Source organism: Eufriesea mexicana, unplaced genomic scaffold (assembly GCF_001483705.2).
Source record: "Eufriesea mexicana isolate 0111107269 unplaced genomic scaffold, ASM148370v2 scaffold21290, whole genome shotgun sequence".
In the NCBI taxonomy this organism is placed as follows: Eukaryota; Metazoa; Arthropoda; class Insecta; order Hymenoptera; family Apidae; genus Eufriesea; species Eufriesea mexicana.
In genome coordinates this window covers 145,003-158,271 of record NW_016928435.1, presented here as the reverse complement: position 1 = coordinate 158,271, position 13,269 = coordinate 145,003, and the positions used below count along the sequence as shown (strand labels likewise).

The following is a 13,269-nucleotide window of genomic DNA, read 5'->3' as shown; positions in this document are numbered from 1 at the left end:
TTATATAAAATATTAATTATATACATATAAATCTTAATACAAATGAGAAACTATTCCAAGAAAAATAACCATTGTCTTGACCTCAAAACGAGATAATATTATTAAAATATGTAATTAGAAAAAATAATGGCTAATCTTTTATTTTTGTATCTACTTTAATTGAGATCTATATCAAAGAATATCTATTTTCTCATTCGATCTGTGCTACTGATTGTTATATGTATTTATACACATGTATAGAATATAATTCACGTGGCATAGAACGTGCAAAGTTCCACGCCTATTTCCTTGAAATCAAATGATTACCATTATCATTCAATTGTAGCTCGGTATGAGAGTAATGAAAATGTTCAAAAGGACTGATTTTTAGGTTATCTGATTTTATCATCGGTATCATTACCACACCGACAAAAATTCGTTTTATAACATTTTACATAATTTTTAGAAAAAAGCAAATTAATTAATCATTTTTGATTATCTATCGATAATTCGATCGATTATCGACCAGGTGTTTATCAAAAAAACCTTATCAAACAATAAACAAAATAACATAAATGAAATAGCACTTAGACATATATACATATTAATGTTTCTAAATATATTCAAACATAAAATATTTATGAACGGACAATAACTTGGACAAATGTACATACACTCGTACATAAAAATATTGGGACACGTACATTTCGTTCAATTTTACGTTACACATATGATACGTTAATGATATCCAAGTCCAAGGTTACATTAGTAAAATTAGAAAATAATTCAATGACATACCTATTTACAGTATATCTATTATAAATTATAAATATAAACTATGAGCACTGATATGCTTAATAAGAAATTATCTTAACCTCTAAGAATAGTAGATACGACGTAAGAGAAATCGAAGAAAAGAAGATCCTTTATAAATCTTATTACAGCAACAGTAGATAAATTATCATCATCGCGATAATACTTATTATTTCTTAATTAATAGTGTCTTTCATCAATATTAAAACTTTTTCAAATATCTTTATGATTGATGATGCACATTGGTTATGAATGATGCGCTTTGTTCCAAGCATTTCAACTTAACACATATCTTTAATTTCTTGAAAGCAAGAAACGTAATCGTTCAAATATATTCACATATACATATGTATGATACGTATGCATACATCATTTTCTTGAAATAGTTGATATTACTTAAGATATACTTTTACAAATATGTTTTTTTAATTCTAACTATAAAAACGTTAATTTGGCTGTTAACTTTTTCTAAATCGATTTAAAAAATCGGTTTGACATTATTACGTACATATGTATAAAGCTACTATATACAGTAATTTGTATTCATATATTTTTATATATACATACATACTGTACGATTAATAATTCCATAAGTAATAAATTTATTTTCATCGTACAATTACCTTTCCTTTACTACATTTAAAAAATAATTTGTCCTTCAAATTATTTTCAACCATTGACTATTGACATATACAACTATTCTCTAAACAACCAGGTGTCACAAATCCTAACCTAAAAATCAGAACCTCTAAATTATCTTCATAATCAGATGTTTGAAATTTCTTTTGTAAAAATTTGTTAAAATTAAAAAATTTATAGATATATAAACATACAAAACAAAGTAATAAAAATTATACTTCAGTGGGTTAAATCTTCTGCAAAACTTTCATTAACTTTAACATTAACTTCACAATAATTAATTTCATCACGTCACTTAGTCACTTCATTCCATACTCACAATTAAACCCATATATGGTAATGCAGATATACATTAACAGTAGTTAATTCCAACGTGAAAGTATTTGTAACCGATGGTAAATTTAACATGACTTGACGTTAGTAATGCATAAGCGTTGTAACAAGCATCGTTGGCACTGATATATTTCTCGTATACACTGTATTAACAAACATATTTTTGTATTCTGTCGAGAAAAGAATCCTGATGTACCGATAACCGTTGAAAGGTCAAAGGACAAAAACATCATACGATAGACACTACATTATCGCACGTGAAGTGCAACTCGTCCTTATGACATTGTATCCAGATGGTGTGTCGTGTCAGTTCCTCTATCTTCGCCCTCTACTGGTTTCATTATTGTATCTTGAATCGCTCTAACAGAGTATTCAGGATATATTTTCTCCTTAATTGCTCATATGATAAACGCATTGTCACGAGCCAAATCAAAACTACAATTAAGAAGATAAATAAAGACAGCTAGTGTTACGTCTTTATCCATAAAGTAAGTGAAAAACCGATAAGAAAATTAAAAGTGCATAAAAAATGATACGAGAGAATCACTAATTAATTTTGATTATTTCTACGCGAGTAAAGCTGTTCATAGCAGTTTATAATGAATAAATAATGTTCTACATACGATACACAATATATTTAGAATGTTATATTATATTATATTATTTAAGGTTAAAAAGCAAAAGTAAGATTGCATCTGTTTTGTCTACCATTTGCTCAGAGATTAATACATATCTGGTTTATATAACCTATCTTAGACTATTATAAATATTACAGTCGCTGAAAGAGAAGCTATATATAATGTAAAAAAGATAATATTTCGACGATACTTAATTACGGTAGGGAAATTAATTTTGTATTGAAAATTAATATTTCCAAGAAGAAGATAAATACTGTTATAAAAGAGTTGGTTTATATTTCTTTAAATTCTGTTTAACCTGTCGATAACATTTCTAATTTGTTACTTTTTTTATTATTAATATCATCATCTTCATTATTTATTCATAAAATATCTATATATAATAATATCATTACTATAATATAAAAATATATACCATTACATTATTAAATTAGTGATAATACTAAATAGATAATCTATCGTTAAATATGTTAAATTAATAAAGATTATATAATATATTAAAACATTTCTACAAAATTCACAAATTAATTTTAAATTAAAAATATTAATTAAACAATTACAAAAAGAGATAATTATAATATTTGGTCAATTAAACCAATATTTAAATACTTTTATGACTTAATACAAATATAAATTACAAAATTTACATACTAATAGTAGTTTTTATTGGTAATTGTTAATAATATTAATACAGTATATATTATTATTAATACGGTATATTACAGACACTGTATACAGTAGACCTACTATTGTGTACTAATTTTTTCAGATCGATTTCTGGATACTTAACATTCCTGTATTATCGACTGAGTAATTAATCTAATTAAAAGTACAACAGATAAGGATTCCATCTTCAATCAGTTTAATACTATGTCGGTAACGTTGCAAATAACATAGAAATGATACGGAGGCATTAGTGTCCTCAGAATCCGGTTCGAAAGACTATACATAACGTTATGTCTATCCTGTATCTAGTTTGTACATTTATACTTTTGAGTTATGAAAGATTCTATTCCATACATTATTTATAATTTCATTATTACGTTTAGTATTAACTCCAATCACCAGTAATGTTACAATTTTATTCTAAGTTGAATCGGTAATGTCGGAAATAACAGTTCTAACAGTGGGCAAAAAAAAATTTGTTAATTTTGCAAACAAAATATTGTCTTTTAGTTGTATTAGACAAAGTAACCTCACAGACGACATATAGAGCTCAGCTATGGTATTCTTATCCGCCGTCATGTTTCTGGATCGGTAAAACAATTAAATTTGAACGGTGAAAATCCATATAATCTCAGATAATGTTCATTTGTGGTATAATACTATGTCTATTCTATATTCCGTCTTTATTTATACTGTAATATAATTTGAATAAAATTCTGTCACGTTCTTTTCTATTCGGTTATTTTAATATTCGTTCAATGCCTGAAGAGATATGTAGATGGTAGCACATCATTGTTAGTTACAATTCTAACTGTACTAATAAATCTGTGTTCAAAATCATTCTACCTTATTGATAGTCGGTAAGTTACAGAATAGTTAAAATATTTCTTTTATGATTAAAAAATTAGACATTTCCAGATTTTATAATCGACTATTTTTTTTAATTAACATATTTTGAAGTATTAAACAATCGCCACGAAAAATAAAAATTAGCAGAAATTATTATAAAATATTATATATTTTCGCAACTTCCATGTATATTAAATTTGAAGTAAGAGTGCTTTTAAAAATTTTTAATTTTTAACTTTTAACTCAACTTCTTCATAGCCTAAGTATATTAAATTTACATATTTTCTATTCTTCGCTGTATATTTTGTAGAATAAATTAAAATTTCAATCTACTAATTTAATAGCACAAACTGTACTAATAGGGTCAGTAACTTCATTCTTAAATTATAGTTTCTTTGTTTTCATTTTCAAAACGTATAGAATAGGTCAATAAACTTGGCTATTCTTATTTCGGGAATTAGGAAGTTTACGAACTCTCAGTAATAAAATGAACAAATTTAACTATCAAAATTTAACATGTTTCAAAATACTCGACCACAGCAATGCATGATAAAATCCAGAAATAGAAATGTTATTTGCATCATCCATTTTGGCAAACTCGGTTCACGAGAAAATGGGTCAATTACTATGTTCCATTACATAAATAACTATAAATTGTAAAGCAAGTTCATTTTTAATACGTATGCATCAAATTAGAAATGCAATTCATGTTCTCAAATTTGACTACTCCATGTATAATTATTAATTCAGAAATACAAATATTGAAGAAAGAAGAAAACAATTAATTTTATTGTAATGTAATATTGTATATGAACATATTTTGGAAACATCATATTTGAAGTGATATGTTGATTAAACATTAAATATTTAATATATTCCAATAATATATAAGAGAAATATAAATATAGAAATGAAAGCTTAGGAAATAGAACGAGAAAGTGAAAAAAAAGATTACAGGCGGTAAAGTAGATTTATAATGTTAAAGCTGCGTACTTCGCAGTTCATATTAGTAATAACTAAATTGTACATTGTGACGAATATTACACAACATTGATAAATTTTACATTTCTCTTATTAATTAATTTCTAAGAATTAACTTCTCAAAACCAATTAGCTTGTAATAATAATAATTACATAACCTATTTGGGATATGATTCATTTATAATTAGAGACACGTGTTAAGGTTTGAATGATTATTATCGAATCTATTTACTTATAATATCGTTAATGAAATAATTTTATTTTTAACTTATTAAAATATTCATTACGATTACAAAAAATAAAATTGTTAAATATTTGTTTTAATCTAAAATTCCATCAGTACAGAAGATTAATTGACTCGTTGTTTTCCTTATAATCTGAGAGTTTGAGACTGTATTTTCAATTTTTGGTTCAGTTTATGTCATACAATTTTTTTTCTCCGAGTTTTTACTAGTTATGACGATAGTAGTATCCTAATTATTAATACGAATTTTTCTGCACGTATCCGAAAGATACTTTCTATTACAGTAATTGCAGTAGTCTGCCTTTAAATAATATAATTCTAATATGTAATTACCTGATTTTAGAATATAGAATATAACAAATGGTTCTTTATTATATAGGATATTTCCAGTTTTTTAAAGTAAAACAATGAAACGCTATTATTTTTGTTAAATTCTATATTAATTTTATATTATACATATATCAATAAAATACTATAGCAATAGTAGGGTATTATCTTAAATGAAAAATTTGTATACGTAGTATGTAAAACTTCACAAACGATCGTACATCAGTGATTGGCACATGCTTTATTGTTATTTGATTGTGTTTACGAATTCTACTATCATCTTTTTTATCAATCAAGACAATTTAAGTTTTCAAAAGATATTTGCACGTGGTTTCTCGCATGGGAACAAGATTTACGCATGCGCGAGGGACTCTTTTGGAGGGGCAAAGCCCTCTGTCTAATAAGACCGATGGAGACTAAGAATGGAAACATTTTATAGTTGTCATTGAACACATTTGTGCCAATTTAAATATTTTTTACTTAGTGTCATGTGAATGTAAAAATAAATTGTTATAAACCATGATCTGTGACATTTGAAGTGTTGCTAACATTCAGACAAAAATTAATTTATATAATATATTTTACCTTAAAATATCTGAAAGTGATAAAGATTCAAATTTCATGTTGTTTACATGAATGAACACTAATAAGACTGATTATGAAATAAGATATTTCGACTGAAAACTATTTCAATTTATAAAATTATTTCATTACTAAATACAAAGAAAGGTCGTTATTACAATTAACAGTATTATAAATATATCAATATAAACAATCCGAATTGTGTTATTGTTGCTACCTTTACAATGAAAATTGATAAACATAAGTGAAACTGATTAAAATATAGTGGTAGCATAGTAACACAATGAATAATGCATAGAATTTATAAAACCATGGCTTATAATTGGAATGATTATGCTATTTTGCTATATAAAATATTAAGAAATTTATAATACTCTTTTGAGCAGAATTTCATGAATGAAATACCGTAAGATAAACAGTGCCAGATTAATATATAATTTTACCAAATTTCTATGTATACCAAAGAAATATTACCTATTTTTTTGCATTATCTCATTTCATGATAATTTAAAAATACTATGGATAATGCAAATACTATGTAATTTACTTACTTAATATCAATCGCAAACAAAAATTATTTAAGTGATCATGGAGTAATTACCAATCATTTAACATCTTAACATAATTTTAATGTAAATAAAAATTTGTACATATGGGTTTCACAAAGATACTAAAACGCATACTTTATGCAAACTTTGCATTATGCAGTTCTAAAACAATAGGAATATTAGCACCATTAACAATTCCACCATTACATATTGCATTTTTGTATTACTTTTGGCAAGAATATTCAAGAGATGTGGACAAACAATATTGTTCTTGTTCGTGTTGGGACACTGTATTTAAAGGTAAGTTAATCTTATTTACTTATTATGAAAGTAGTTATAAAACTATTTTCATCTAGTTCCCAAACGGCATCAGACATATTATTGCAGGATCATATGAATCTGGCATTGCTTCTTATAAACATATGTATTTTAATGCCACATCGAATACTTTAAAAATATGGATGACCATTGTAATTGGAGTTATTACTTTCTATGAAGTAGTGAAACACCTAACATGGCTAGCTTTTCATAATCGCCTTAGACTTTCTATGATGATCCTTTTCTCAACTGCTATTTTTTCACATTACTACACTTGGTGGGTTTATATGAATTATTGGAATGATGAGTTCTATTCCCAATGGTACCATCAGTTGTTTTTCTCTATCACTGAGCTGATATCTACTTTCCTGGTTGTTCATCTGGCAGATAATAAAAATCCAGTAACTCATAGAAAAGCATTTGGTATAGCTGCAATAGCTATTTTACATATTGTAGCAGGTGGTTGGGATCAATTTGTTGCAAATGTTGTCAGAGGAGAAGGGTATGCACATCAGGTAATAATATCTAAAATTCATATATTGCAATAGTAATATATACAATACAATATACAGTAGAATATGTTGTATTCATTATGTACATGCATAAATGAATATAGACTCAAACTGAAATGTTTAGTTAATTATTTTTATGTGATAGGTTGTACGTGATCTTGGGTTTATGATCCCAGATATTCTTCATGTTGCTATTCCATTATGGGCAGTTAAGTGGAAAAATATGTATAATCTTCCTGGTTCTGCCAAACGAGATCCTAGTATCAAAAGAGATCTAGCTTATATGTTAGGAATGATATGCATAGGGTTATGCATTTGTGCCATATTGTAATTTTGACCATTATAATGCCTAAAAATAGTGTCTTAAAGATAAAATAATTGTTTAATTTGATTTATTTTCATATATAAAGTTATGAAAAATATACATCTATAAATGAATTTTATTAAAAAATATATACATGTACCTTTATAATACTTTTTATGGTGCTAGTACTTATGCTGAATGTAGATGTAATTAGTTAATTTAGTTCAACGAATTGCATTGCAAAATGACTCCCATTATTACTAAATCAATTTTACAAAGTAAAAGAGTTTCTTGTTTTCCATATTTCATTTCATAGTATTATTAGATATTAGTTTATCATTAGTATTAGTTGAAAATGCCTGTAGAGTACAAGTGGCTTATTATACAAAACATATCCTTTTAGGTTGTCCATTCCTTCTGTTTTTGCAAAGTAATAAATTAAAATTTATCTTGCCTACTAAAACACGATACTTACTAAAGACTAACAAAAATATATATAAGTATAGTAATTATCATTAATCACTCATATCTTTTAAAAATTGAAATAAATATATTTATAGTTACTTTTCTTAGATGATAGTTAATTAATAGTTAATTAATAAAATTAATTAAGTAATAAACTTTGATATTAAAGTATAATGTATACTGCAACAAAAATTGAACAATAATTATCTAAAAACAAGATAAATATGTTTCTTATTAAAAAATTTATTTTTACTAGATTACAATCATATAAATCAATTTATTTATTGAATCAAAATAAATTCCAAGACAAGTAGTATGCATTATCACTTAAAACTTATCTATTTCTTGACATCAATGATTATGTTCGTAGTTTAGATATATACTTAGAGTAGCTATAGAACTTAATTTGGATCCAAGGATAAAATCATTTTTGATATATTTTTGTGATTATTATTAATACACCAGACAATTGTACAACATTGGTATATAAGATGATATCGTTATAGTGCTTTATACATTTGTTTGCATATCGTAGATTATAAAAAGCAACTTTCAAAATTATACTTATAAATTATATGAGCAAGGAACATATCATACATGACGATTGCAATACATTTATTAAAAATAAAAGTAATTGCAAAAAAAGTGACAAATGTATAAAGTAATTATTGACAGTCTTGAAGAGCAGCTTTCTTGTTAATAACATAAGGCTACGACAAAGTGCCTACAAGCAATGTGAATTATTTTCATTAATATCATTGTCTGAATATTATTACAATATACAAATTGATTCTACAGGTGATAATAGATATTATATAAAGATTTAAAAGACTTTAAAGGCACTAATAATGAAATAATTAGTTCAAAAATTATTTTATGTTTTAGTAAGAAATAGTACTGATTCATTGTATTATTGTACTGAATGAAATCAAATATTGCAGAATTATAAATATGCAGTAACTTAATTTGATACAATACTATTCTTTCACTTTCTTATATAGAAACTATTATTTGAATATATTTCAAAGATCTTTTATTTTATTATTTTTGACTAGTAATAAATAAATATTATGCCATTATTTAAAATGAATATAAACATTTGAATAAAGATTTTAATTTCTTTTTCAGTATCAATTGAAAAATTTATTATCTTATTTTTTTATTTTAATTTTAATTACATTTGTTGTATTTGTAAATTTATATTATTGCACGTATTATATGACCAAGAAAATAAATTGATTTTTTAATATTCTAAAATAGTTTTTACTGAAAGTACAGTAGTTACCTAACAGTATTTATCCTCGGTATATCAAACGTTTGTGATCATGTAATAATACTACTGATAATAAGGCATATAACATGAAATGATGTTTCTACTTACCCTTTATTCTATAGTTTTTTCGTAAACTAAATGGACACTAATTTATTTTATCTTTATATATCTTTTATAAAAATCGAATCAAATCGAAATTTGTATTGTATTCAAAGAGCGTTACAAAACTAAACGAAATGTAGCATTTCATTTGAAATTGTGCTTAAAGTATATGTAAATAAAATAAAATTTTCAAGAAACTTTGTGTTTATCATTTCCTGTAACAAAATAACGAAAACCTGTCTTTCGTGTATATTATACAAACATAATTGTTGTAATGATCTAAATTTCAATGATTATATTTTTCAAAATTTAAAAATAACAACAATTATTACTAATAACTAATAACAATAACTACTAAATAATAACATAGTCACTAAATAATGATATGTAATATTAGACAAATCATTACTACTTTTATACTTTAGATAAAAAATTATTTCCAGCGTAAAATACGTTTCACTTGCATTTAATTAAATTTAGTTTTATTGATTTAATGTTAAATCATAATATGGAAATTCATAAATTATGTTGTAAATATTTGGATTAAGTAATGATTATATTAAAAAAAATACTAAATTAAAATGATTGGAGCTTTGCTTCTTTAAACAAGGTTTTAAATAATAATTGTGAGATTATTGCTTTAAAATCAATTTTTATATTTAGAACATAAGCACATCATTGATATATTTTAACTGGTATAATTAGAGCTTTATAATACATTAAAGTTATAAATTGGTAAAAAATAAAAACATAAAAACTTATTTTTATACTGAAGAAATATGTTATTAAGTCTAAATCTATATCTTGCTTTGGAAGATATTTCAACCTTTTTTTCTTAAATATTTTTCTACGTTAGAAAGTTAAAAATTTCAAAATTTTTCAAAAGGTTCCAAAGTTCTCGAAATTTGATTAAAATAAAAAAGCAAGATTTGAGCTGGGCTTTAGAAAATTGATGTTTGGATATTCTCAAAAAAGATGACATAGTCTTCAATAAAGGTATAGACAGAAAAATATGTGGCTTGGCTCGCGCCGAATTGTGCGTTTCTCTTTGCTGGCCGAGACGCGGCAGTACCATCGATGCAAAAAGATTCTCGTGCCAGGTGCTGCCTTCTAAGCACACTGTCACCACAAATCAGGAGAGATTTGTTTAGTTCCGTTCCAGCCTCGTTACAAAAATAGGCTTTTAATTCATTAGTAATCATTAATGTACAGAGGCATAGTAATAACGCGGACAAGTATCGTACAATATTCCTGTACGTCAGTCATCGTGATATAGAATCATCATATTTCTCGTTTATGCTGATAAAAATAAAATGAAATCTTTATTATGCCAACGACCAAATAAAAAGGAAGAAAAATATAGCAAGCTGTATTAAAAAATGAAAAATAAAAATCATATTGTTCTACAAATTAATCAGAACAAAAAATGTGGGATTAGATTAGGTTAGTTTAAATTGGGTATTATACCTTAAAGGCCACCATGAACAGTTTGATGTATTATCAGATTTGCAAGCTTAGCATTAAATTTGGTGCGTACGTGGCGAATTAATTATGGTATGAGCAATCGACAACGCAAAGGAATTCTCGTTATATATCGTTAATATTATATATAATTATGTATCAGTAACGGGAAGGTTTAATAAGTCGCTCGGATGTTTGATTTGTTTGACTTCATATAGAATATTATTTTATTCTTCTTGAAGAAATTTGTTTTAAATACACCAAAACGTTGTCTTCGTGGTCTTCAAATAATTGTATCAATAATTAAGACAAAATCTTAAATTCGCTAATACACTTAGATATAAACAATATTGCCTACTGAAAATTACTCTGTCAATCTCTTATTTCCTATTTTTCTTACGTTTCACTATTGTATATTATTAAAGTTATAATATTTGTACATAAAACTTTGTGATTTCTTTTGACAATTTTATAAGAAAGATGTTCGAGAAAATATTATATGTCCAAACCGAAGTTTACTGCACGTGATCTGTTGTATTCAAGTGTATCGTGATCATAGTACTAAAGTTTAATACAGAGGGCGCGTGGTTACACTTTTTGATCAATCGATTTTATACTAACAAGAAGAGTGCAAGTCCTTCGGGTCACTGATTTAGTTGAAACCTTACAGGTTTATAGATTTCATCATGCAGTTCAAGAATGTATATCATTATAATCGCAACTATTCAATAATTTTTAAAATATTTATGGTTAAAGTTTTAGTATACACTTAATTAGAGATTTATTTCTAATAGTTTTTAAATGGAGTTATGGCGTAATGGCAACATTCGAGAATTCGTATGCTGGAGGTCCAGAGTCCGATTCCCATCATACTTGACAGTTTTTTTTTTTCAATCTATTTTTTATTTTGTATTCATTTTTCGCCTATGAAAACATTGTACATAAAATATCTTAATAAAAAAATTTATTTTTTATACTTTCTTATGCTGGTATATATTTATTACAAAATAATAAGAAAATTATGCAAAAAAAACAGTTTTTATAGCAATCCTATTTAATACAGAAAGAAAACGAAAATATAAATAATTATTAGATACAGGAAATACGAAACCTATCGTTCATGTAAGTATTAATTATTAAACTAAACATTGTATAAGAATGTTGCCTATAATTCCAACTTTGCTTTGCAGCTATAAATGTTCATGAATTAATTACAAAAACTTGGAAATTTATTAATTTTCTACTGCGGAAATGATTTATTGAGATGTTAAATTTCAATTGTCTTCCTTCCTTTCTTTACTTACAAGTCCAGCTGGTACAACAACTGGTTGTGAGTTTAATTTTGGATCAGTTAAATGACCATAAGCTGATTTGTCCCTACCACTAAACGTTTTATTTAATACCACAGATTCTTCTTCATCATCCTCTGCTTTTTCACCAAATTATCACAGATTTAAATCTCTGTAACCAATTTTTTCATTGCAAACAACAGTACTATCAGGGCAAAATTAAGCAAATATATATGATTTTTACTTTACTGCTACTGTTTTAGTTTTTGAACCGTGCTTTACTTCTTCACTTTCCTGTACTATTATTCTTGGTATAATATCAGAAAATGGGTTGTTCATTATTATAGATTTTAACAATCTTGGAGGATAAAGTAGTCTTTCATTCTACAAAAAACAGGAAATATTATATTCATATCAATTCTTGATATATTTGCTTGTAAACATTAAATTTACCGCATCTAGAAATGCTTCTTCAAGTTTAAGTATGTTATATGTAGTTTCTCCAATAACTTCACCAAAGATTGTATGTTAATTCTACAAATCTGATGTAGAACTAAAAGTAAAGATGAATTGAGAACCATCGTCATCTTTTCCAAAATTAGCCATAGCAGTTAAATTTTGTCGACCAAAATGTAATCTTATATGAAATTTGTCCTAAAACACAAATATCTAATAACTATTTTTCAATAAAAAAGGAATTCATTTTATTTTTAAATATAGTCTCACTTTAAATGGTCCTCCATACATTTTACCAGCTTCTACTGTGGGATCACCACCTTGTGTTGTGAATCCTTTGATAATTCTATGAATTATAGTGTCATCTCAATAACATTCATTATAACCGAGCTATAACAAATATATTAGTTTTATTAATGTAAAATACTTTTAAAATCAAATTTACTAAAATTTATTATATATTTTTATAATATAAATTAGAAAATATTTA

General features: G+C 25.6%; 1 protein-coding gene across 1 annotated transcript; it reads left to right on the top strand.

Moving 5' to 3' along the window:
* Nucleotides 1-6,703: 6,703 nt before the first annotated feature.
* LOC108554421 (uncharacterized) lies at nt 6,704-7,760 on the top strand. The gene is made up of 3 exons (XM_017909698.1): nt 6,704-6,899; nt 6,987-7,432; nt 7,575-7,760. Exons 1-3 carry the CDS (start codon nt 6,704-6,706, stop codon nt 7,758-7,760), a joined length of 828 nt encoding a protein of 275 aa, XP_017765187.1.
* Nucleotides 7,761-13,269: the final 5,509 nt, after the last annotated feature.